This window comes from Varanus komodoensis, unplaced genomic scaffold, assembly GCF_004798865.1.
Source record: "Varanus komodoensis strain SLA01 unplaced genomic scaffold, ASM479886v1 scaffold10, whole genome shotgun sequence".
Classification (NCBI taxonomy): domain Eukaryota; kingdom Metazoa; phylum Chordata; class Lepidosauria; order Squamata; family Varanidae; genus Varanus; species Varanus komodoensis.
In genome coordinates this window covers 2,707,718-2,735,633 of record NW_025335269.1, presented here as the reverse complement: position 1 = coordinate 2,735,633, position 27,916 = coordinate 2,707,718, and the positions used below count along the sequence as shown (strand labels likewise).

General features: G+C 41.1%; 1 protein-coding gene across 1 annotated transcript; it reads left to right on the top strand.

Annotated features, from left to right (window-relative positions):
• Positions 1-26,796, top strand: ZDHHC11 (zinc finger DHHC-type containing 11). Its single transcript, XM_044452718.1, has 5 exons — positions 1-236; positions 15,293-15,505; positions 21,006-21,184; positions 23,538-23,639; positions 26,601-26,796. The coding sequence occupies exons 1-5, from the start codon at positions 219-221 to the stop codon at positions 26,743-26,745; spliced, it is 657 nt and encodes a 218-aa protein (XP_044308653.1). The 5' UTR covers positions 1-218; the 3' UTR covers positions 26,746-26,796.
• Positions 26,797-27,916: the final 1,120 nt, after the last annotated feature.

Sequence of the window (27,916 nt, the reverse complement as noted above, 5' to 3'; positions counted from 1 at the left end):
AAACTAATCAATCTTCGCTAAAAGTTGGTAAAAGCTATGTTGACAGAGATAAACTTGTGTCTCTGGTACTGATTCTTAGATGAAAAAATGTCCTGCGAGATAGTGGTGTTTGTCAAACTCACAGCGAGAACAATCCTGCCAGATTACTTGACCTCAAACATCTTTCTCTCTGCTCCATAAACTGGGGTGGGGTGAAGGAGTGGGCTGAACAGAAGAATATGTTGAGCACTGCAAAGGTGAGCAAGAAGTGAGAGATACTCTTGAACTTCTAACTGAAACTCTATAGGTGTGACACTGTGTAATCCAGATTTTCAGAGAGATGTGGATGAAATAGTATTGTAGCAGTTAGGTGGGACCAAAGCCTGTTTCTTTTAAAAATAAGGATTATGTTTCATTCTAACAGTTCTTTTCAGCAAACTAGATGGGTGTGTTCTGCCTGACTGTTGTTTTGGTATTGCATTGTGTGGGACTAAAGTCTTACTGATTTCAGTGGGTCTTCTTTAATTATGATTAACTCTGGATCCAGCCCCACATCTATATGCAGATTATATGCATCCACAAAGAGAGAGTGCTTCTCAGGATGCTATAAAATTGTTTTATTCTTAATCTTTCTGGAGTCTAGAGAGGTTATTTCCTTGTGGATTCCTAGAGCTTTCCAGTTCGTTCTTAGTCACTGCAGATTTTATATAAGACAGGTTTTGTTCTTCACCCCACTTCTCCATTCTCCACTGCTTTATATGACATCCAACCTGACGAGTTATAGGGAACTCATGAATTTGCATGCTATTTTGTGACCTTTTGGTTAGTCATAATAAAGGCATTTGCCCAACTGTGAATAATAGGGTTTAGCTACTCCCAGCTGTTCTAAAACTTGAAGGACCCACCCATAGATGCTGATTTAAACAAATGGATCTTTCACCATAGTATCTAGTTTGGCACATACATTGCACAGTCTGTTAGTAAGAAAACTCCAGTGTGTGATTAGCACTCTTACCCACATAAGTTTGCTTCTTTAAAAGAACAGTCCTTTGATCCCTAGATATTGTCCTGGGGACGGGGTGAGTGGGAATAGGACAGTTCATACTCTTGCTGTAGGTAAGTTTTTATTATTATTATTTTGCTCCATCTGAAAGATGTCAAATGCCAATAATGAATGTCAAAGGAATAATGAACTTAGCTCACAAAAAGGTGGCGCTGGCTTGCTCATCCCTTTGCAGCAAGATCCTCAAGCTGTTTCAGGGGGTGGGGTGAGGGTTGTGTGTCCAAATAGTCCTGTCACTTTTGCATTTATTTCCAAGATTTTTTCACTCCAGACATACAGAAAAATGTGAGCCATTCCGTTTACTGAAGTTGTTACCTTTGACACCTGGAAAATGTAAAGCTCCATTTTGAAAGTGGCATTTAGAAATCTTTAAAAAGGAAAGTAGGCAAGTACATTGGTGTATAGTCTATTTAGCTCCCCTGCCTCCCCTCCCATGTATTGCCCACTTGAGGCTCTCCAGTTGCTCACGTGGGTAAAATAAGGTATAGATTTTTCAAGTATTTACAAACATTAGGGGAGATTTTCTTTAAAAATGTTTGGCAACCACAGGTAGCTCATCTAAGGTATTTTAAAGGGCATTTTAAAGGGACTGCCTGTAGCTGCTAAAATGGAGTTCACAACAGCTAGCTTTCACAGTCTCAAGGAAAAAGATAAGTGGAAAAAATTCACAGTGAGCCCAAAAGAGCTCGTAGCAAGATGGGGGAAAGTCAGTGCCAGCTGCCCCTGAATATCACTTGTGCCCTTCTGGGGTAGCTGGCATGGGCAGATGCCTGACTACCTTTGGCAAGAGCAGCAAGGAACTTTGTTGCTTTTGCCAGTGAGTCACTGGTCAGTTCCCTGTATCCAAAATGGAGTTATTTGCCAAGGCTTGGTAGTACCAATAAGCTACAAATCCCTAGCATGATCCATGGGTTGACAGGGTTGCTTGCTGCCTCCAAAGAAGCCACCTTAAAGAAGGTAGTTTAGAGTTGCACAAGATGACTACCCATAATGTCATATGAATTCATTCATTGCCTTGTTGCATATAAACCTGAGCAAAATTTATGAAGATTACCTTGCGTGGAAATTTCTGGGTGGAAATTTACCATATAACATTTTTCATGCACAGTTGCAAAGGATCAGTTCAGGAAGATGTAATCAACTCTGGCTTGAGCCTATGGGTGACTTGACACATCACAAGTGGACTGGGTTGCTTGTTAAACAAGCTATGGTGTGCCTGATGGTTGGGCTGTTGTGGGTTGTCTCTTGCTCCCTCTTTTTTCAAAGTCCTCCAGCTGGTATCCCAGGGGATGTCATGTCTAAAACCACCTTGTCTGCTCTCCCTGCTACAATCATGAGCTGTATGGCATGTTTTCCATTTTTTCAATTGCCAAGTCGATTGCACCTCTGAAATTCTAAGGTGGTATATTGGATTGTCACTGCTTTTAAAAGAAGTGCCCCAAATGGTCATAAATGTTACTACTTTTGTTTAAATTTGTAGTCAGAATTGTGCACTTCTGGAGGTCCAAACTGGGCAACCTCACCTGGATCTTATGTGGGGAAGTCATAAGAGTATTATGACTCTTTAATAGAGTCAGCCTCTAAAACTGTCTAGTTGCAACACTGTTTGCAATTGGGCTGTGCAAAGCATTAGGAAGAGCAGTCATTTCCTCATTCTGTGGTTTTGTTCTTCCCATACTATGAAGAGAAAGACAGAGCTACAGATCATCTTAGTTAACCATGTCCTGTTTTGCTTGGAAGGGTGTAGTGAGCCAGGGCTCACAGCTTCAGCACCATCACTTTTTATTATGAGGGTTGCTAATGTATCTGCCACTTCCCTTGTTCTAAGTCACAAAGTCATGTCCGACCCATCGCAACCCCATGGACAACATTCCTCCAGGCCTTCCTGTCCTCCACCATCCCCCAGAGTCCACTTAAGCTCATGCCAACTGCTTCAGTGACTCCATCTAGCCACCTCATTCTCTGCCGTCCCCTTCTTCTTTTGCCATCTATTGTTCCCAGCAGTAGGCTCTTCTCCAGGGAGTCCTTCCTTCTCATTAGGTGGCCAAAGTATTTCAGTTTCATCTTCAGTATCTGGCCCTCGAAGGGGCAGTCAGGGTTGATCTCCTCTTGGACTGACCGGTTTGATCGCCTTGCAGTCCAAGGGACTCACAGGAGTCTCCTCCAGCACCACAATTCAAAGGCCTCAGTTCTTTGGTGCTCAGCCTTCCTTATGGTCCAATTTTCACAGCCATACATTGCAAATGGGAACACTATAGTCTTGACTATATGCACTTTTGTTGGCAGGGTGATGTCTCTGCTTTTTAATATTCTGTCTAGATTTGCCATAGCTTTCCTCCCCAGGAGCAAATGTCTTTTAATTTCTTGGCTGCAGTCCCCGTCTGCGGTAATCTTGGAGCCCAGGAAAATAAAATCTGTCACTACCTCCATTTCTTCCCCCATCTATTTGCCAGGAAGTGAGGGGAACAGATGCCATGGTCTTAGTTTTCTTAATGTTGAGTTTCAAGCCAACTTTTGCACTCTCCTCCTTCACCCGCATCAAGAGGCTCTTTAGTTCCTCTTCACTTTCTACCATTAGAGTGGTATCATCTGCATATCTGAGGTTGGTGATATTTCTCCCAGCAATCTTAATTCCAACTTGTGATTCATCTAGCCCTGCCTTTCTCATGATGTGCTCTGCATATAAGTTAAATAGCCAGGCCGACGGTATACAGCCTTGCCGAACTCCTTTCTCAATTTTAAACCAATCAGTGGTTCCATGTCCAGTTCTCACTGTTGCTTCTTGACCCGCACATAGGTTTCCCAAGAGACAAATAGGATGGTCTGTTGCTCCCATTGCTTTAAGAACTTGCCACAATTTGTTGTGATCCACACAATCAAAGGCTTTAGCATAGTCAATGAAGCAGAAGTAGATGTTTTTCTGGAACTCCCTAGCTTTCTCCATGATCCAGTGTATGTTGGCAATCTGATATCTAGTTCCTCTCCCTCTTCAAAATCCTGCCTGTACTTCTGGTAGTTCTTGGTCCACATAATGCTGGAGCCTAGCTTGTAGGATTTGGAGCATAACTTTGCTAGCATGTGAAATGAGTGCAATGGTGCGGTAGTTTGAACATTCTTTGGCATTGGCCTTCTTTGGAATTGGAATGTAAACTGACCTTTTCCAATCATGTGTCCACTGTTTTCCAAGTTTGCTGGCATATTGAGTGTAGCACTTTTACTGCATCATCTTTTAAGATTTTGAATAGCTCAGCTGGAATCCTGTCACCTCCACTATCTTTGTGGTTGCACAGACTTCCTAAGGCCCATTTGACTTCACATTCCAGGATGTCTGGCTTGAGGTCAGTGACCACCCCATCGTGGTTATCAGGGACGTTAAGCTCTTTCTTGTATAGTTCCTCTGTGTAATCTTGCCACCTCTTCTTAATCTCTTCTGCCTCTGTTAGGTCCCTGCCATTTTGGTCCTTTATCATGCCCATCTTTGCATGAAACATTCCCTTCATATCTCCAATTTTCTTGAAGAGATCTCTGGTCCTCCCTAATCTACTGTTTTCTTCTGTTTCTTTGCACTGTTCATTTAAGAAGGCATTCTTATCTCTTCTAGCTATTCTCTGGAAGTCTGCATTCAGTTGGGTGTTTCTTTCTCTTTCTCTCTTGCCTTTCGCTTCCCTTCTTTCCTCAGCTATTCGTAAAACTTCCTCAGACAGCCATTTTGGTTTCTTGCATTTCTTTTTCGTTGGGATGGTTTTAGTTGCTACCTCTTGTACAGTGTTGCAAACCTCCATCCATAGTTCTTCAGGCACTCTATCAGATCTAATTCCTTAAATTTATTTAAGCTTGGGAGTGCTTCTCAACCCAGAGCTTTCACTGGAAGCTCAGGTGACAGCGGTGGTGAGGAGTGCTTTCTTTCAGCTTCCCCTACCTGGAGAACGACTGCCTGGCGACAGTGACACACACATTGGTGACTTCCCAACTTGACTTCTGTAGTGCGCTCTATGTGGGGCTGCCCTTGAAGATGGTCCAGATACTTCAGCTGGTTCAAAATAGAACTGCCAGGCTGCTCACAGGGACTGGGTGTTATGTTCACATGACTCCAGTCCTCCCTCAGCTTCACTGGCTCCTCATTGAAGTTCGGGCCCAATTCAAGGTGTTGGTTATGACCTTTAAAGCCCTTAACGGCTTGGGTCCTGGTTACCTGAAGGAGCGCCTACATCCATATATGCCCGCCCGCCCCTTGAGATCAGAGGGAAAGGCCCTTCTCTGGGAACCCTCTGTGAAGGATATTAGGAGGGTAAGTACTCGGAGGAGGGCTTTCTCTGCGGTGGCGCCCAATCTATGGAATGCGCTCCCCAGAGAAGTCCGTCTGGCGCCATCGTTATTTGTTTTTTGGTGCCAGGCAAAGACCTTTTTATTCAAATGTTGTTTTAATTGTTAATATTATTTATTTATTTATTGGCCAGGTCGACTCAAATTTTATTGTTTTTATATAGTGTTTATTTATTTATTATTGTGAGCCGCCCTGAGGTTTCAGTGAATGGGGTGGCATAGAAGCTTCCTAATTAAATAAATATTTGTCACCTCTACCGTATATTCATCAGGGATATGATTTAGGTCATACCTGAGTGGCCTAGTGCTGTTCCCTACTTTCTTCAATTTAAGCCTGAATTTTGCAATGAGAAGCTCATGATCTGTGCCACAGTCAGCTCCTGGTCTAGTTTTTACTGACTATATAGAGCTTCTACATCTTTGGCTGCAGAGCACATAGTCAATCTGATTTCTGTCTTGACCGTCTGGTGATATCCATGTGTAAAATCGTCTCTTGGATTGTTGGAAAAGAGTGTTTGCTGTGACCATTGTATTCTTTTGACAAAATTCTACCAGTTTGTGCCCTGCTTCATTTTGTACTCCAAGGCCAAACCTGCCTGTTATTCCGGTTATCTTTTGGCTTCCTATTTTAGCATTCCAATCCCCCATGATGATAAGGACATCATTTTTTGGAGTTAATTCTAGAAGGTGCTGTAGGCCTTCATAGAACTGGTCAGCTTCAGCCTCTTCGGCACCAGTGGTTGGGGCATAGATTTGGACTACTGTGATGTTGAATGGTTTGCCTTGGATTCGAACTGTGATCATTCTATCATTTTGGAGATTGTATCCCAGTACTGCTTTTCCTACTCTTTTATTGACTATGAAGGCTACTCCATTTCTTCTGAGGGATTCTTGCCTGCAGTAGTATACCTGATGGTCATCTGAATTAAATTCACCCATTCCTGTCCATTTTAGTTCACTGATTCCTAAGATGTCAATGTTCAGTCTTGTCATCTCTTGTTTGACCACGTCCAGCTTGCCTTGATTCATGGATCTTACCTTGCAGGTTCCTATGGAGTATAGATCTTTACAGCATCAGACTCTCCTTTCACCACCAGATACATCTACAACTGAGTGTCCTTTCGGCTTTGACCCAGTCACTTCATTCTTTCTGGTGTTGCTAGTACTAGCCCTCTGCTCTTCCCCAATAACATATTGGACACCTTCCGACCTGAAGGGCTCATCTTCCGGTGTCATAACTTTTTTGCCTTTTGGTACTGGTCATGGGGTTTTCATGGCAAGGATAGTGGAGTGGGTTGCCATTTGCTTCTCCAGTGGATCACATTTTGTCAGAGCTCTCTGGTATGACCTTTCCATCTTGGGTGGCCCTGGCCCTCCATGGCATAGCTCATAGCTTCATTGAGCTACACAAGTCCCTTCGCCACGACAAGGCTGTGATCCATACAGAACAGCATAAATCGAAGCAGCATTCTCCGTGCAATGTGGGAGAAGCATCTGCTCAAGTGAAGAGTGCAATCAAACCAAAACTTCCTGTCCTTCCCTCCCTTTGGGTAAAGCCTATGACTCTACCCTCAGGGTTGTGCTCACAGCTTAAGGGCTAGACAGTGCTAGAGACTTCATAAGTGGTCTGCTTGGTTCCTCTGCCATCAGCTGGCCCATCAACTGACTGGGCCAAGCAGCTCTTTCTGCATCTGTTTCCTCTTGAGCTCTGAAATGTATCTCTCCTTTTCCAAGGTGGGCTAGTCCTTACACTCTGCCTAAGCATCTTCACTAGATAGCTTTGAAACTGCCAAGTCATTTGCCCACCTCTGCCCCTCTGCCACCTCCTTCAGAATCAGATGGATCTGAGCAGATTGTAATGTGCGAGAGCTTGGCCCCTTTCAACACTTGTGACCTCTTCTAGCTCTGAGCCAACCAGTACTTTCCCTATATTATCTCAGTCTCTCTCACCATGAGACTGCCTTCCATTTTTGGCAGCCTGGCAGGATATTCTGGAGATTTTGTTCATGTAAAAGGAAGATGCTTTGCTCAGTCTCTGCAATATTCTGGAAGGTTTTCCTGGCTTTAGTGGACTCCACAGTTCTGGATGGAAACATGGTGCATGTACCTTGTTTAAAAGCAGAACTGCTCTCCGTTGAGGGTTTGGTGAGCACAGTATTGCTACAGACAAAGGCATACAGGTGTTTGCTGCTGCCATTGCCACGATTTCAGTGTTGGCTGAACCCAAACAAAACAAAAAGTAAAAGCGGGGGTGGGGGGAGAGGCTGCATGCAGCGCACAGGCAACAAATTGCTCACCCCAGTGGTAGAGCCTAACCTGGTTGTGTCCTCTCCAGTCTGACATCTTACTGCTTGTGACAATATGCAGATTTCGTGGCTTCAACTTCAAAACAGCTATTCTGTCTCTTCTTCCCCCCCACCTCTTTATCCTATGATATCCAGCCTGATGAAGAGCTCTGGAGAACTCAAAAGGTTTTGCCTGAATTGGTAACATTTTGGTTGATCCCAATAAAGGTTTGACACAAGTCTCAATTTCAGAATGGACTGACATTGCTTCCTTCTTGTTCTGTACCTGCTTATGCTTTCTACCATTCCAAAAATCCAAAATATGTAGATCTAATTAGCTTTCTCTTGGTCTAGAAGTTCCTGCTGGTCAACCATCATTGAAAATAAGAAGAGTACAGGGGACTATCATATTGGATTCACTTATAAAGCAACTTCCTTGGCACACTTAAATGGAAATAAGTTTCTTTGCTTTCCCTTGAATTTATTTAGAAGCAAGTGCATTTAGCACTGTAGTATAACTGTCTTGCTTAATCATTCACACATTCTTAAATACATATTAGAGTAATGCAATTGTATTTTAAAGCCAAACCATATGTTCTTGTCTTGTTTGTTGAGACTGTCAAGTCAACTCCTCCCAAATTCTTCTGGAAATATATTATTGAAATACAGATGAAACAGAGTAAATTTTGCTGATGTTTGGAGTACTCACATCTGATGTTAGCTTATGGAAATATTTAATGGCAAAGGGAACAGAGCCCTGAAATATTTTCAAACATTTTCTTTTATCATAAGAAATCAAACTAGTATTCTTAAACCCTAGTATTCTTAGAGCATGCATTTTATGGAAAAGAGCCTTATATGCATTTGTATGCCAACAGCCAGTATCCAACAGATGGTTATGCCCCTATTGTGCAAGCAGTGCCCACCTCTGGTGGAACAGAGACTTAGCACACTGTGGAAATCAGGGAAAGCACTTATTTCTGGAATGGGGCAGGTCAACAAAGCTCACGAAAAGTGTTCTGACAACTTGTCCTGATCCAGAAACGAGAATTTATGCTCACTTTCGGGTTTCCTTGAGGAAGCACTAAATCTTTGCTATGCAAGTAGTAGATCCTGTGCAAAGGAATTGCCAGAAGGGATAATTTGTGGAATCAAATTGGTGGGGATGCAGCACTCTGTTGGATCATGCTAAAACGTAAAGGATATTTAAATTTGCATTTTCACTTCTTTGTAACAAGTAACTGGCTTCCAGTGCTACTATGCAAAAGGCGTTGTACAACAGGTATTTTCTTCTGGATTTTCTGCAGCAAGAAAAAAGGAAGAAGTGTTGAGAAAATATGGAGCAATTATAAACAGAAGACAATGCCTGGATCTTCTCTGATATTCTCTCAGTGAAGCTGTGCAATTGCATAGTAAAAGCCTTATCCCAAAGCGCCCTTTAATCTTGCCTTATGTACATACAGCTCACCACTAGAGGCCACTGATTCACTGACACAACCGTTTTTATGGATGGATTCTTATGGCTTCTGTGGTTCATTGATTTGTGCAAACTGAGGCATACCCAATATTTATTATTTAATAAATAAATTGTTTAATATGGAAACAATGTATTGTTTAATATAATGGGTAACCTTTCAGAAGGTAGGAATAATATAATGACCATGACCATGGTTTTGTCCCAAATTTCTGTTCTAAGAAAATGAAATTCAACAGAGATGAATGAGCTCTGCATTTAGGCAAAGAATTTTATTAATTGAATTGCAATAATCTCAAATTAATCATTCTCAGGTCTTGACAGTCATCAGAAGATCAAGTCAACAAGTCTCTTCTACTCTTTGAGATTAACATCAGTATATCTAACAAGCCTTTAAAATAATTCAGTGTCAAACAATATTTGGTGTAAACTGCTCAGAGAGCTTAAGCCAGGGGTGTCCAAACTTTTTGCAAGGAGGGCCAGATTTGGTGAGGTGAAAATGTGTGGGGGTCGACCATTCAGCCTGACATTCTTTGAACCATTAACATTAAATGCAAATGAACTATTTTATGAAAGACTAAACAAATAAATTAACTGCACTAATGTGAAGGGTGATACTGAGATCTCGACTGCATTATATAGGAAAGGTCTGGCTCAAAAACAGTGGTTCTGATGCGCAAGATGTCACGCAGGTGAAAGTCACTTAGTCTCGTCCTCACATGGTTCTTGTTAATGTTCATAACCGAGAATGTCTTCTCGCACAAGTATGTTGAACCAAACAAGCTCAGCATTTTCTTAGCAAATGTTCGAATCTCTTGGAACCTGTCTTTATCCAGCTGGCAGTAAAAGTTGACAAGAGGGAGCTGTTGGTGTCAACTGCGACACTCGGCGACACACTGCAGCTCAATGAGCTCCAGGTGCAGGTGGTCTGGAGCATCATCAGGGTCCACAGAGAAAGGAGATGAAAAAATGTGATCTCCTTTTCAATAGCTGCAAAATCCCGAAAGCGCTGTTGAAACTCCTCAGCCAGAGATGAGATGTCTGCTTCATACCTCCTTATTTGCACACTCATATTGTTCTGTGGAAAATTGGTCATTATTTCCTGCAGCGATGGGAAATGTGTGCTATTGGGCTGCGTTTGTGACAGGTGCCTTTGGAAAAGTAGCAACTTGGTCCCAAAGGCTTTGATATGTGAATACAGTTGGCTTACCACTGCATTTTGCCCCTGAAGGCTCGTTTTCAGCACGTTCAGATGTCGTGTTATGTCAACTAAAAATCCAAAATCAGCCAGCCAAACAGGATCAGATAGCTCTGGCATCAGTTGTCCCTTTTTTGCCAAGAATTGTCCGATTTCCTCCCTAAGAGAGTAGAAGCACTGCAGTGCAGACCCCCGACTGAGCCATCTTACCTCATTGTGATACACAACATCTCTGTATTCAGCCTGGATGTTGAGCAGAAACTGTTGAAACTGGCGGTGGCATAGGGCTTTGGAGCGAATATAATTAATAGGCTTCATCACCGGTTTCATAACATGATCATATTTCAGATGTTTGGCACAGAGAACTTATTGGTGAATAATACAGTGGAGTTTTATAGCTTTGCCTCCTTCTTTGCTGACTTTGTTACAGACTAGGGTTGATAATCCACTTCGCTCACCAGCCATGGCAGATGCGCCATCTGTAATAATCCCAATGACTTTATTCCACGGTAGTTTCATGTCATCTATGGCGGAACAAACAGAAACAAATAAATCTGTTCCTCTTGTTTGGTCCTTAAGGCTCTGGAGGTCAAGTAGCTCTTCAGTCACGTTCATGTCATTGTCTACTCCTCTCAAAAAAATCAATAACTGAGCGGTGTCAGATGCATGCATGCTTTCGTCGCAGGCTAACGAAAAAAAGTCAAACTCCACTCCTTTTGCCTCTGTCTCTTAATATCAGATGAAACATCTTCAGTTCTCCGTACCACAGTGTTACGACCCAGGCAAACATTGGCAAACTCTTGCTTCTTCTCAGGACAAATTTTCTCCACCATTTTCATCACGCAGTCTTTAATAAATTCACCCTCAGTAAAAGGTTTGCAGTGCTTGGCAATTAGCGTTGCCACCTCGTAGCTCGCCTTTGTGGCATTTTTATTTGACTCACGGGCTCTTGTGAAAAAGCACTGCTGTGCCGTTAAAGCAGCTTCCAGTTCCTTCAATTTTTTGCCGCGTTTGTTCCCGGTTAGCTTGTTGTAGTTAGCATGTTTCGTCTGGTAGTGCCTCTTGATATTGAATTCCTTGAAAACAGCCACAGTCTCTTGGCAAATTAGGCAGACACAGTTGTTTCATGTTTCAGTGAAAAAATACTCAATTTCCACTTGTCCTGGAAGCGGCGGCCCTCACTGTCAACTTTCCTTTTTTTTAGTTACAGTCGCCATTTTAGAAATGGGCACACAAGCCTTGTGTCACAAGGGTCATGTGGCGAGAGCGCTGACTCAGGTCTACTGCCATCTTCTGGTGAAATATAACCACCAGCCTTGAAGGAGCAGGAGGCAGCAGGGGACAGCTACGGGAACCGCTGTGCGGTGAAGGGAAAAACGCCGGCCGGCGGGGATGAGTGACAGGCTGAGCCGGCGGGGAGAAGAGGCTGCGGGCCTCTCGAAATTTGAAAACGGGCCGCAATTGGCCCCCAGGCCGACTTTGGACATGCCTGGCTTAAGCTATTGCGTGGTACTGAAGTAAACAAATACTTTTTAAAAATTGTACCCAGTTTTCTATTTAAAATATGTCACTCAAGAACTTCCCATACAAATGAACTCACTCAGATGTCCTGTTCCCATTTTGCAATAGTTCACAATAGTATTTTGTTTATGAGGAATGCAGTCTTGAACAAAAAACAGTTGCTCAGTCTTTGTCCAAATCAACACAAAGGGGGAAATGTAAAAACTTTCAAAGTACAGTGAAAAAGATAATGCCAAGACACTGTTCTTACTTGTTCCCAAACAGGCTTGTCAAAGCAGTCAGTCAGTTTGGCCGCACCTGGCCGTGCCATACACTAGTGTCTGCCAAAGATCATAAAGGTCCACGTTGGTACCTAGCGCAGCACTTTCAGTGCCCTGGGACAAGAATAGCTGCTCCCTATCCTCTGGGAACTTTTGCTCCTGGTTGCTATAACAGCAAGATGCCTGTAGACACATTAGACAAGGTACTGCCAGGATGATGCACAAAACCATATAAAGCTTTCATGGCTGAGATTTCCTGTAACAGCGGAAGTCAAAGCTGGAATGCCAACCTTTCCTACGGCCATCTAGATGGCTTCTAGCAGGCTTTGGATTGTGCCCTAAAGAGAATATGACTTTAACAATAAAATTTAAAGATGTATTTATACAGCAATTTGAAAAAGCTTGAAAAAGTTAATTGAAAAATTAACCACCAAATTAGAAGAGGCTAAGGAAGAACTGGAGACCAAAATAATGACTACAGAAAGAAGAGATTATAAACTTTTTGAAAAAGGCAATAAAATAAGTGATGAACATTCTTTTAATTTAAAAATTAAAAGATTAATGCAAACTAAAAAGTGAAGCTATTAAACCATGACTGTCAGCAGACTCAATAATGTCAGAAGAAGAAACTTCTTTTCTAAGTTCATAAAAAGTGGGGCTGTGGGTGGATTCACACAAAACAGCAAGCCATGTAGCAAGACAAGCCATACAGTTTGCCTCATAGCTGCATTGTTCCCAATGCTGTGACCCCAAAGCCTTCTATCTGTCCCCTTGCTTCTCACACAACTCTCCCAGAGGTACTGCAGGAGCACCAAGGTTTCCCCCACCACCACTGCTTGACAACAGCTCTGGAGATGGTGGAACGCTTATTGCTCTGGCCTACTCACGAATAAGTGGATGCCACAGGCATTGCACACCACTGTAAAGGACTGGCTGCAGCAGTGGGCAGACAGCAGCAGGAGTCTCTTCTCTGCTGGTGCTCTAGGTCTGCAATGCGTGTGGGCATGCAGCCAGTTGCTGCCAATCCTGGGAGACAGATGTTGTTTGAGCAACGCTTCTCTGCTGTCAACAGGCGATTAGAATCACTACATAGTCACAGGCTTGGGGAAAGAGTAAAAAAAGAGCCAAAATAGAAAATGTAAAGTCAAAACATTATGGTTGTATTGTAGTTTTTAAAAATAAACTCCCACAAGATAGTGGGGCACCACTCAAAATATCAGTACAGATAAAGACTAAAAGACAACTAGGCTAACAGACTTGGGATGAATCCAGGTAGAGGGTTCCTTCTGTTACTTACTGGGTGGCACTGTGCAACATTCCAACTTTTTCAGTGCTATGAAAAAAGATGGAAGAAGCCGTGGGAAAACATGGGAGGAATATTGAATGGAAGACAATATAATCTGGAACCCTTGTAAAATTTTATGAATGAGATAGGGAGATAGTATGATAAAGGTGTAATCTGGAAGCATCCTGTGTTAATATTGCTATGAATAAAAAAAGGTAAATGTGCCCTCACACCTGTACACTAGTCGACTCTGGGGCTGGTGCTCATCTCTGTTTGTAAGCTGAAGTGTCAATGTTGTCCAAAGATGCTTCCATGGTCATGTAGCCAGCATGACTAAACACCAAGGTGCATGGGACACTGTTACTTTTCCCACTGAAGTGGTAGCTATTTATCTACCCACATTTGCATGCTTTCAAATTGCTAGGTAGGCATGAGCTGGGACAAAGCAGCAGGCGCTCACCCCATTGCGCAGATTCAAACTGCTGACCTTCTGATCAACAGCCCAGCAGCTCAATGGTTTAACCCAGTGCGCCACCCATGATCCCAATTAATATTTCTATGGATAATTAATGCTAAATTGATTTAAGTAGTTTTTCTAGTGTTACTACTCCTAAAGTAGAATATATGAAAAAGAGGGTAATTAGTTCTCTAAAATTTTTGAATAGTCTTTTCACTAATCCATAGCAAACAACATGCTGGAAATTATAGGCAAAAATACATATTTTTAAAAGGCAGAAAAAACAAATGCAGAAATACCTAATTGCCAAACACTAATTTTGTTCTAAGTACCTATGGCAGAAACACATCCACAGCAAAGTAATCTGTAAGTATTTAATTCATTTTTTCATTTAAACAGCCAGAAGACTTGGTCTTTAACTTGTAGACCCAGCAAGTTTTTTTTCCTTCTGCAGAAGAGCATAAATGGTGATAAACTTTTTCAAGCCAGTAAGACATAATATTGGTCAAATTATGCTCACCACACTAGTTGATCCAAAATAAAATCTAATTTATTTAACTGGAGCCAAAATTTGGAACAGAGATCTGGGACACAAGTTACACTGTCTACAAAACTAAGTTCTAATAGGACACAGCACTGCCTAATAACATCCATCCTCCCAAAGCAAAGACGGAAGAGTCCTGGAGAATAATTTATTGTGATTACAAGATAGACTTATCAGTCATTCAATCCCTTTCCCCACCTACTCGGGAGGGACAAGCACTGCATCTTCAGCCCTCCAAAGTGCTAACTTGTTAATGACATTCTGAGAAGGATCAGATTTAGTTCTGTTTGCTTCAAGAGAATTAGACTTCACCTTTGTGAAGTGTTTATAGAAGAGTCAGCTTTAAAATTAATTCAACAAAAACTGAGTTGAAACCAATTTGTCATTAAACAAATTGTGAAGAGGAAAATATTTTCATTTGAAAGCTATTGCAAGTTAAAACTTGCTCTACTTTGGCTTTCCAAAATCAACTATTTCCAACCAGGAAGGATTTGTTTTCTATATTTGTAGACAGATCACATAGTATAGAAACATAGAAACACAGTGAGTCAAAAGGGGCCTCCCAGGCCATCTAGTTTGATCCCCAGCTCCAGCCGGCTCTGCTCATGACATACCTATACCATAGTATAATTTCAGAAATAAATAATTTACTTGCCAGAGCATGGAAGAGTCCAACAGTTACCTTGGCTGACCTTGCTCTTGCTCCGAGAAATGTCCCTACACCAATAGATCAATTGGTCAATAGATGTCAATAGATGAGGCTGTCAATAGATGAGGCTGCAGTGTTTGTATCTGCTTCCCCTCTTTACAACATGCAGAAAGGATTAGTGCCTGTGTTTTTTCTGTAAGCCTAAACTTACCTTAAGCTATTTTTAACAGGTGATTTGGGGTTCTGTCTTGCAGATGATCTGCTATGACAAGAAGCTGAGACAGACAAGGCCTGAACAGCTGAATGACCTCATTGTGGTCCCACTGCACTCCAGAGTAAATGGCTGGTCTTCACCACTCCACTCTTTCCAGCTAATCACCCTGCTGTTCTATTCATACCTAGCAATAGTGGGCTTTGGTATCTACATACCTCTTCTCCCATATGAATGGAAATATGTTGCCTATGCTGTATCCTTTCATCTCCCACCCATCCAAAGCCTAATAAAACCTGATGTTGGGCAAGCACTTACTCTTTTGAGAGGAATGATCCAACAGTTCTGCTTGGCAGTAATTGTATCCTGGGAATAAGCCTCAGTGGGACTTAATTATGAATACACATGCATAGGACTGCATTGTCTCTTTCTTTCTTTCTTTCTTTCTTTCTTTCTTTCTTTCTTTCTTTCTTTCAATATTTTTACCTCGTCCTTAACAAACATCTCAGGGCCGCTTACAACATAATTAAACATAACAATAAATAAACACAACAAATGCAACAAGCATAATAAAATGTGGCTAAAACTTAGTTAAAACATTTAAATATTAAAATGCTGGGCAAATAAAAAGGTTTTTACCTGGCGCCAAAAAGAATATAATGTTGGCACCAGGCAAACCTCTCTGGGGAGTACATTCCACAGTCGGGGCGCCACCACAGAGAAGGCCCTCCTCTGGGTATTCACTCTCCTAACCTCCTTCAAGGAGGGTTCCCGGAGGAGGGCCTCTGCCTCTGATTTTAAGGGGCAGGAGGGCATAAAAGGAAGAAGACATTCCTTCAGGTATCCTGGTCCCATGCCAAGATATTAATCCCATACATGTGGAAGTTGAGAAATGTGTGTGAGCAAAATTGTTGTGCATGTGTGTGGAATCATACTTGTGGATAGCTACTCATCTGAAAGATAGCTTTAAAGAGCTCAATTGTTTATGAGAATCTACCATTCCTATATTTGCAGACAAAGGGGCAACTGTGTAAAAACTCTGGTTTAAAAGCATGGTTAAGCTTCCACATGTTTGGAAGGAAAAGGAACTGTTGGAGCCCTAATCTAGATTGAGAACATGGGCTGCACTGGGATACGTCTCCAAATAATTGGAGACTTATTTACTTTCAAATAAGTGGAAGCTTTAAGTGTGCTTTTTAAACAGTGTGATTAACATGCAAAGTTTGGTGGTGAAGCTGTATCTCACCAATACTACTTTATGGGGAAAGTGGGTGCTTGCTTGCTTGAATGCTACTCTATAAAAAAAAATCCTTGCACGTATAAAACTAGGCTAGAACTGTTCTCCCTGTTATGCCAGTTTTCTTTGTCAAGGAAAATAATATGGTGGAACACTGACATGTGAACTTCATCCTGCATTCTGAAGTGATTCAGATTCAAATTTAGCACCACAGTGAGAAATAGCACTGTGCCAAAATCTGTCGTTCAATTTCCCCAATGTCTTCTTCCGCCATAAAAGAGACGTTCGTCTTTTTATCTCATTCTCAGGGCACTTCAGGGTATTTTTGAGCATGACTTATCACTGCAAAGTAGCCAAGGCTGCCATACCTGCTTTTTCTTTATACTATATGTCTCTTCATCACATTGCAGCCTCCCTGGCTGCTGGGACTTCATGATCTGAAAAAGCAATGTTGGGGAGGAGTTAATCTCACAAGAGCATGGGTTCTCAAACTATGGCCTGCAGGCCAGATCCGGTCTGCCATGCTCATTTCTCCGGCCCCTCTCAGAGCTTTTGGACTTGCTTGGAGAAAACGATCTCCAAGCGAGTCCAAAAGCTCTGAGCCGGTGCAGGCATTCTATGAAACTGAGCAAAGTAAGGTAAGGGCAAGAATCTCAAAATCTACCTATCCAAATACCTCCAAAATGTTTTTTTGGCTTTGAACATTTTACTGAAAGCACTTTCTTTTCAGTCAATTAAACTAGAATGGCTGAACAAATATGGAAGTCAATTCCAGGACAGCACTAGTAAGAAATAGGCCTGTGCAGCAATAGACAAAGAAAGTCCTCGTTTGCTGGTCGCTGGACCACAATTCTATACAATCTTGTAGGAGTAACTTTCATTACATAAATGGGAGTAATTTTGAGTACATATCAACATATATTATTCCTCTGATTATACTTTATTTATTTTAGAGCACTAGCCATTTCTGATGTCCTTGCTTGGCATCTGTCAGAGAAATCTCTTCTCCTTCCAAAGTCAGATGCAGACACTGATATTCTAACTAAACACTTTACTATGATAATGCAAACCAGCAAGGGCAGCTTTAAAGTATAGATATTAAGGATATTGTATAAGCCAATAACAAGAGAAACAAATGTTGTTAGAATGTATTTATTTATTTATTTATAGCCTGCCTTTTGTTGTTAGAATTTATCTATTTATTTGATTTAGAGCCTGCATTTTGCTGTTAGAATTTATTTATTTATTTGATTTATATCCTGCCTTTTTCCTACAAAGGGCTTAAGGCAGTTTACATCATTCTCCTCCTCCATCTTATCCCCACAACAACAACCCTGTGAGGTAGGTTGGGTTGAGAGTCTGTGACTGGCCCAAAGTCACCCAGTTGGCTCCATGGCTGAGCGGGGACTAGAACCCGGATCATCTGAGTCCCATTCCCATGCTCTTAACCACTACACCGCACTGGTTTTCTTAGAATTCTAAGTGATCTAAGTGAATTCTAAGTGATCAAATCAATAAGGAAATGCAACTTCATGAAAAGAAGTTGGTTCTAGACTGAGGTCCCTTCAGAACTCAAATTTCCAAAGCCCTACCTTTAAATGTGGGCCCTTGTGCTTCAGAGCAACAGCTTAGAGTTCCTGACAGTTCTTAGTGGAATCTCCCTTTTCAATTGATGCCTCATCTTGGGATTAATTACATCCATTTCCTCAAGTGCTCATTATCAGACTTGCTCTGGCTTCCCAGAGTATCTGAGGCTAACTGGCCCTCTTTTACCACTCTGTTTCCCTCTTTTGGCTGGCCTTGGCACTTCAATTGCAAATTCCTCCACTTCCTCCTCATATGAATCAGAATCAGTTTCCATATTCCATTAAGGCTCATTTACAGCAGCTTTATCTGTCATTTCCTTTCAGAAACTCAAGTAAACCAAATATTGAGGTCTATGGCATATTCATGTCATGCATCTAATTTTTTTTCTTCCTTCTGTACAGGATGAGGAACCAAGGTCAAGGACACTAAAGTTATAGAAAGGAAACATCACAAGCTCTGTAACTGATTCACTATTTATGTACTAAACACAAGATTGTTGCTAGGATCTTAAGAAGTATTAATGGTGTCCTTCATTATTTTTATACACAATGGTAACTGCAGCTTAAAGATAGAAATAATTGTCAAAGTGAAGAACATATGTTAGAGTGGGGGTGCTAACAACATGGTTTCTGGCCCTTCTCAGTTTAAGGCATCTAATAGAAAAATCAGTTTTTCAATCAAAGGCATGAATGAAAAATGAGAATCATTTTCAAATATTATAAAGTCCTGGACATCAAATATCCTTTTCAAAGATATTTTCAGACTTTCTCAAAAGAACCAGCTGATTTAATGATTAGATTATTTTGGTTTCTCTTCAGATTGTCTCAGACTAATTGAGAACAAAGTTGTCATAAAGCTTCTTATGGATGACAAGAGGTTGACATGCCTTCTTGAGTCTGTTAGCACTCTTAGCAGCTGTTGACATGGTAGACCACATCTTTCACAAACAGCAGCCTGAAGTGTTCATGGTAGCAGCTACTTGCTTTTGTTCCTTTGTATCTGGCCTTACGCAGAGTGATATCACCTCTGTTGTATTAATTATATGAAGTTGGCACCTAACTCCATATTTCAATGGCCTGAGCTGTTTATCTCATCCAGTCTCTGAATGCTGCAGTCAGTTGTATTTGGCCACAATCTGAAATGAAATCAAGACAGAGCAGAACTGATGTGGCTAGGCGTAGTTTGCTGTTGGTAGCATCTGTTCATCATGGAAATGACGGAGCCTGCAGGGTACTCCTAGATCTTGCCCAGCTCCTGGACACAGTGCTGGCAGTGATGGCCAGCAGTGCATTTTACTAACCTCTGTTACTGTATAGGCACCAATCCTTCTCATATTACCACCTTACATGGTAATCCATGGTTTTATAACCCCTGGGATGTTTCTCTGTGATGAGGTTGCCAATGAAGACAGCTTGGAAATTGCCAGTTGCTTGAATTAAACATAAATGAACATTCCCTTCCTTTTGAATAGGATGAGGAGAACATTGATTCAGTTGATATTGCAATTACACATGCTGCCAGGCCAAATTCAAGGGGCTGGTCCTTACATCTTAAATCTTCAAAGATGTGTGCCCACATAGCTTGAATGCCAGCTTTCCCAACACGATTCACCACACAACTGCACTCTGTGGCTTGTGCCTTCTCTACGTAAATAATGGCATGCAAACTTAAAAAGAGCTGTGCTGTGGCAGTCTGCTTTGGCACACTTTACATATCACAGCTGTCACTGGAGAGTGCTGTACTTCTCTGCTTATTTGTGGGTCTGCCCCAACTACAAAGAAAATGTCCTCCAGTCTAGAATGTCCTTGCTGACAACATGGTCACTCTCTTACTAAGAGCTGGATGATTATTGTCTTCACATTCCACACCTTAAGATCAGGGCCGTCTTAACACATGGGCCTGATGGGCACTTGCCCCTGGGCCCCATACTAATCTGTGTATGTTAACCCTTGGAAAATTGGAAAACTTCCAAGATTAACGGTAGTTGTAGTTGTCTTAGGGGCCCCAGTACACTGCTTTGCCCGGGGCCCATAATGCTGTTAAGACAGCCCTGCTTAAGACTGCAGCCCTATACATGTTTATTAAAATGAAAGCCCAACTACTTCTGAGTAAATGGGTTACTCATTCACAAATGGATGGAAAATTGAGTTATCTTGGGATATTTGGGAGGCTGAATGAGATATAAACCCTTAAGCAATTTGTGCTTTCAAAAAGTGCTATAAAATTGATAATGAACAGTTAATCCTCAGTAATTCAAAAGAAGCTGCTCACTATTGGTGTGGAAAGTAACAGCTAATGTGGCAGATTTTTTGTACTATGATCAGTTATCAAAGGATGTTTTGTTTTTGCTTTTTTGGCCAAAATGGTAATTTAAGAAAGTAGCAAAATATTTTAATAAGACACATAATACATACAAAAATGGCATTTTCTGCATTGAAACTAGACCACAAACCCGATAGGCCAGTTTGATTTAGGCTAGTCTTCTCTAAACTGGTACCTTCCAGGTATTTTGGATTGTGCCTTACAGTATTCCCCAGGCTCAGAAACCTTGACTCTTTAATAGTCATTGCAGTAATTGGTAGAGGGATTGTAACAACAAAGACCCACTGTGTGTATTTGTCACCAAAATATATTTTAAGAATATTTTAAAAATGAGGATGACAGCAATAGAAAGTGAGAAATAAAATTCACTTCCTTGTGAGGAGTTCTTTTGCGTAAGAAGATGGAGTGCTTTGTCAAGTAGGCCAGTCAAACTGGAAAAAATGATGTGACCACGCTGAGACTATTTTTTATTTAAAATATGCATTATAATTACAATTTATGATAAGTGTAGCAAAAATTAATCTCTTGGTATCACTTCCACCCATGCAAGAGGATCCATTCTTTATTTTCTTTCATTCTTTAACTTTTCCTTAACTTTATTATAATGCAGGTGATCGGTATAATTTTTATGCATCACTTAATCACACATCTTGTTGCAATCACTATTGATCCAGCAGATCAAAACATATTGATTAAGAAGAATTATAAGAAACCTATGCCAATTTTTGACCGAAGCAAATGCAAACATGTTATTCAGAACCAACACTGCTATCTTTGTGAAGCTGATGTGTAAGTTCCTCCCATAACAGCATAGCACACAAAACAAAACACCTAGGGTGCTTCTAGATGGATGGCTCTTAGCAGTACCAACCAAAAGGCACTATACAGCTTTTCCAATTGTTTTCCTCCCTAACAGGTTTTTTTTCCTGGAAAGAAAAAAGACTGAGGAAACAGTGGTAAAACATGAGAGGGTTATACATTGAAGAGAAGGTCATCTGGACCCCCTGGAAATTTCTGTGAATGAGGCACGGCAATTGCACAATAAAAGCCTCGTCTTGAAGCACCCTTCCTTATTTACTAAAACATTGCAGTAATAAATACAACTAGTTAGCACTTGTCTAGCAGTGGCAACAGCTTGCTTAGATTTTGTATGCTCTTGATCTTCAGTTAGATGATGTCCTTAAAGCTGGTTTATGATGCCACAAATTTTTGTATTTATCCTGTCTTTTAAGATTATTGATGTGCTTTTCCCTCCATGCTGATTGTTTTTTGCTCCTTCACTTGCTGTTTTATGATTTTACTCTTATCATTACAAAGCTCAGGGAACCAAGGTTCCATTTAGATGCCAGGAAGCACTTCCTGACAGTTAGGACCCCGAGAGTATAGAATGGGCTTCCATGGGAGGTGGTTGAGGCCCCATCGGTGAGGGTGTTCAAAGATAGGCTGGACATGCACATGGTGGGCATGTCGTGAGCGGAGCCGGCTGGAGCCAGGGGTCAGACTAGATGGCCCAGGAGACTCCTTCTGACTCACTCTGTTTCTATGTTGTGGCATATGTGGGATGGCAAATAGCTTTCTTTGTTGGTTTGATTGTATTTACACTTTTAAACTGTCTTGGAAATGTTCAAGTGAAAGATGGGAGACATGTTTCAAATAAAATAATGTTTTTGGTGAAAGAAAGAATGTGGTTGATGGGGCAAGGGGAGAAAAAGAAGGAGAGGCCAGATCTTAATAAAGTTTAGCTAACTGGGCACATAGAATGACTATATAAAGAATAGGGGATGGCAGGCACCACCTTCTGTTCACTATACACAGTTGGGAACCATGAAGAGCAGGGTCTGTAAATGCCCACCCTTTCTCTCTAGCAAGCACTAAGCAACAAGGGAGATATAGCACATGGAGAATAGCTTGGAAAAAATGTGTTTGATTTACACATGCAGGAGACAAGTGCTAGAGTCCTGAGCAAGTAGAATAAACTGCACCTTTATTCTGCAAGTGGGGGAGATGACTTTCTGGATGCCATAGAGCAGGACAGCAAGAAGCAACCCAGGCTGAAACTTTTCTTCCTAATGTACTCGTAGTCCTTTACAGGGAGTTTTTTTAATACACAGAGGAGTACAAAAATGAGAGCTCCTTCTGCATTCTGAAGAGGTATAGACATTGCACCACCTCTGCATTCTGTCACTTCACTCTGCTATAAATATCAGGCTGTGGAAGGGGAGGCTTCCACAGAAAAGATGGACATGAGAGTGAGGGAAAGAGTCCAAGGAGACACAGCAAAAGCCCTAGAGTACAATGGAGAAGGGTAACAGAAGAGAAGTCAGGGCAGTTCTCAGGGTCGCTTCTAAGCACATTACAGAAACAGGCATGTCCATTATGGAAGAAAGCATTGCACATTTGAGAAAGGGACAATATATTGTGTTCAGATGAGTGTCTGTAACTATCCTAAGAACTGGCCTAGAAAATCTGTTACTTTGTTAAGAGAGAAATTTCAGTTGAGTGGAACTGGTTCAAGACAGATTAGGAAGGCGAAGAAATGGGATGAAATACCATCAGCAAAGTCAGCAGGTACAGATACTTGGTGAAGAGGTTTTAGAGAAGAAAGAAAAAAAGTAAATCATACAATGATTTCATCCATGATGGAAAGAGGATTGATTCCAGAGCTTCAAACCCAATGAAACAGCTACTAGAGGAGCAAAGCTTGCTCTTCATTACCAGCTTGCCACTTCCATTTGTGTGGAGAGAGTTTTAAACCATACACATTTCATTGGTTCAGTAGCTTTGTCTTGACCACTGTAGGTTCTCTGTTAAGCACTCATTTGCATGGGATGCCATTTGGGTTTCTGTAAGCCAAGTATATTCCGACATGAATCTATCATGCTCCTTTTACTGAAAGCAGTGCCTTGAGCCTTGCTATTCAGGGCAGTCTTTAGAATCTAAATCAATATGTTGTATCCCATTTTTAAACACTCTTTCCATCCAACAGTTCCTACATGACTCTTCTAGTTGTGTGTCATGGATGGCTGCTCATTGCATCTGTGTACACGTTATAAATATAAAGATGTGTTTAAAATGAGGTAATGGCCTATTTTGAAGTATTTGAAATGTATTCCAATTTAATGTGTTGTTATTCTTTTCCTAGAGGGCCAAAGACAAAACACTGTAGCACTTGCAATAAGTGTATTGCAGACTTCGACCACCACTGTAATTGGCTTAATAACTGTGTTGGAAGCAGAAATTACTGGTAAGCTAACTGGTTAGCTTGGGAAATGTTTCCTGTCTGTAAAACTGGCTACTATTTAGGAAGAGAGAAGAGGAGTAGCCGTCTCAGATCCCCACATTTTTGAGAATGGAAGCTCCTATGTATCTGAACTGACTGCTCATTTAATATTTGAATATATATGCAAACAATTAAAAAGGTCCAAGTACTAACACTGCATGACAGAGGAAGCTTTTACTGAAACATAGACCATTTGACTTGAATGAATAACTGGTTGCTTCCACACAACTGTATTTCTCTACAATTATCATCTTTTGTTTACTCGCTTTCTCTGGAATATTCAGCCAACATAGCTGTTGGCTTGTTGTATTATATTTTTTACTGTGTTGTCCTCTTACATTATGTCATATCTGAATTATGGAGATTAAAAGAAAAAGAAAAGAAATGCAATCACAGTGTGAACAAAGTACTAAAGGGCTCCTCTCTCTTTAATTGAAACACTTCCTGTCTGCAGTTGCAACCCATTTTATTGCTTTCTGCTGAGATAATATGATAAATAGCTAGTGAAATGCGAATGCTCTATGAGGGTTTTTGTATGGGATGGGGGTTTTAATTACAGAAATTTAATATTGCTATTTCACTGTAATACACTATGTTTAAAATAATACCTGGGGAAAGGAAAACAGTGGAAAGTGAAGGTAGGGCAGCAGGACAATTTACAGAAGCTATTCAAGGGACAGTTAAGAAGCTGTTCATCTGCTGAAAAGGAAACAATAAAGCAGGGCAAACCTGCAAGTACTACCTCTTTGATAGTCTTGTATCTGTAGGAAGTCCCACAGTTTCCAGCATCCTTTCGACCAGCAATGCCACTTGGGGCATGCTGCAAACCATAGGATTTTTTTCTGTCTGAATAAGCATAGGGTTTTTTGTCTCAATGTGTCCTTACAGAAGTTGCATGGGGTCTGCTGCTGAATGGAACTTGTGTGTGAGTAATCTTTGAAGGAGATTCACAGAAAATGATATTGCTGAAAAATGCAATGCTATATTCAGGTGTTGTATATGACCATCATTTATCCTTCTTCTTCCAGCTAATGGTGGAAAAGCATGCCTGAGTAGTTCTAATAGGCTGTAGTGTGGAAGCAAACTGCTTTAATTAGTGTGAGACAATAGAGATGTCACAGAGACGTCATGGATAGGACATTTTGGAAGACTTTCATTCATAGGATCACCATAAGTTGGACACAACTTGATGGTGCATAGCAACAGCAACATGTAAAAGTAGCAACACCAAACACTGTCAAATTCTCTTGCATCTTAACTGTGAGCACTTTGCCTCATGGTCTGAAATCTTGGATAGTGTGCCAGTGGAGAGTGCTTTTGGGAACCAGGATTGTTTTCATTTTCTGCCTTCATGCCCTTGGGATATTTTTTGACTTCATGGCACAGAAAAGAATGTTAATTGTGTATCAAGCAGTGCCAGCAGCTTCTTAATCATTTGGTCTTTTTTCAACTGAAGCTAAATTAATGGTTTTGTTCATGAGAAATCAGTTGGAAATCTCTCCAGTGTTTTTATACTGGTGTTGCACTTAATTTATTCTCAATGAGCTGGCTGAGGAAAAGTTCACCTGCTAATGATTCATTCCTTGTACTGCTCTGAGACCTGTGCTGTTGCTCATATCTGTGATAAGTGTGTCCTTGTTCCATTATGGTCCTTTTTAGAGTACAAGTAGAGGAGTCCATATGTCTAGTTTATTGATTCTGCTTGCATAACAGTACCACCTCCATTAGTTGGGCGGTGCAGGTGGGGGTGGGGAGCTTGCTGAGAAAGGTACCTTCTTTTAATGTTACAGATGGTCACATGGGTGGCCATAGACCACCAGGAACCAACAAGCTCCCTTTTTGGTTCTGTACTAGAACTGAACTGACCATCTAATACCTGCATAGAAAAAGGCCCTTCTCCACCAGCACTAGAAAAGCTATGGGGGGGGGGGGGCAGGGTGGCTGATGTGGGGGTGGGGCAAAGAGCAGAGCGGGTATGAGGAACACAGCAGGGGTTCAGAGCAACAGGGTGTTGTGGAGGCTGCAGGTGGTGCAGTGAAGGAGCAGGAAGGATGGCAGCTGCAGGTTTTGCAGAGCAGAGAGCAATTGGGAGAGGAAAGGAGGCCAGGCCCAGATATAGCCAGTACAACAGGCCAGCATTAGAACAGTCTGAGGTTGTGGTGTCTCAGCCAAAGTGTAAGTACTCCTCCTTAGGAGCATGCTGTAGAGCTGTATTTTTTTTTTTCCAGGGAAACCTGTTTTGTTATTTGCTTATTTATAACATATATATGCTGCCCAATAATAAAGTTCTCTGGGCCACCAACAACAGAGACTTTCTTGTTGAGGAAACTCTGACAAGCTTCTGAAGAATTCAAAAGTTCTCTGGAATGGTATGGAACTGTTGCTGCAGTGATGACACTCTAAAATCTCATGTAGCACAGAGTAACTTCCGGATGAAAAATTATGACAAAATAGATATTCACACAATTTTCAGATATAGCAGCATATATATTTTGGTACAGGGATTTCATATATCTTGCAGCAAAATTAGCATGCAATTTAGTTTGCAAAGAGAAAACTGCCAGTAGAAGGGAAAACATTCAGGTGTGCCAAAAATTGGAAACTGGACAGGTGTTTTTAAAGCAGACAAGTTGAGTTTTCAAGCAAAAACAATACCATTTATTTATTTATTTATTAATTAAAACATTTCTATGCCGCCCCATTCGCCGAAGCCTCGGGGCGGCTCACAACATAAAATACCATAGGCATGTCTTTTTAACAAACAGGGTGTTCAGTCTTAATGACTGACTTTTCACTTATGGATGTAATTAATTAAATTCAGTTTGCACATGCACAACACTTCCACAGATAGAGGTTTCCTATCAATCTGCTGTTTAATTCTTAATATGAATGGCAGGTTGTAGAATCTTTCTATTCTGCTCATAGGTTTTTCTTCAATGCAGTTGCTTCTGCTGTTGCTGGGATCCTCCTGCTGATATTGGTGATCCTGTATGTCTTCATCCAGTATTTTGTGAATCCAGCACAACTCCGCACATCTCCTCAGTTTGAAAGTATTGTTCCAGTAACTTAAAATAACATTTTTAACAACAATATGATCTAGTACTAATTGTTGAAATGAAAGTCTGAGGTTTCTTAAATTAGAGATTTGTTATCTCAAAAAGCAGTTTCTTAAACAGTAGCTGATTTTATAGCTCTCCAAGAGTAAAATATGCAAAAATGCATATGCTCATTCATACAGCCATTATAATTTATGGCAAGAGTGGGGAAACTTTTATACCATGAGGGCTAAATTGACTCTGGACAAGCATGTCAGGGACTGTGTGCCAGGGACACCACACTGGTAGCATATGACCACAGGTCATGATTGTAAACATACAGACCTGTAAACATACTCCTGTACATACGCACTGACAATCCTCAGAAGGCTGGGCAAACTATCCCTCCTTCCCTACCACCCCCACAGGGATGCAGGGTTGTATTTTCTGAGGCATGCTCCCATGTTTGTCCACCTCCTGGCTCTGAATGTATATTGTATTATGAGATCCTGATCACTGGTGCCTTCTGGTGTGGTGGGTGAAAAGAACTCTGATGCATTTGTTAGGCTACTGTTATTTTTATTGGCTACTTCCTGTTAATAGGCTATATGTAATAAACATGAATGCTTACCTCCAGAATACTGGGCCAACATACTCATTTGTTTCATATCCCTTCCTTTTGGGGATTTTAATGAAGTGAAAGAGTAGTAAAGAAAAATGTCTAGGATTCTATCTTGTTTGGGGCATAGGTGGTTTGGTTTGGTTTGTTTGTTTTTGTAAAAGTTAAAAATAGCATTCGAATATGAGTTGGGACCTGAAATTTTCAGTGCTATGACCTGTATTTTAGATCTTGAAAGCTTTAAAATAATGCATGGATGGTACTGAATGAAAAGTCAAGGTTTCTTGATTCATTGAGGCTCTGGGGCTAAGAATTTAGAAAAGAATGTTAAAATTCGCATCAGGAAAAAGAAGAGAAAGATCACCCATAATGTATTTGTAAACAAAATAGAGCACCTAGTTGAATAAAAGTATTTGCCCATAATTTTTGCTCCAATAGATTTCAGTGGAAATGGGACTTGGCTGGTATTTCTTCCCATTACTCCAATAGAGACAAAAGCAGCTGGAATCCTGGCTTTAGCAGCATTAACTGTGTTTTTGGGATCGGCTTCCTTTTTGCTACTTGGACATTTATTATTGTTTCACCTT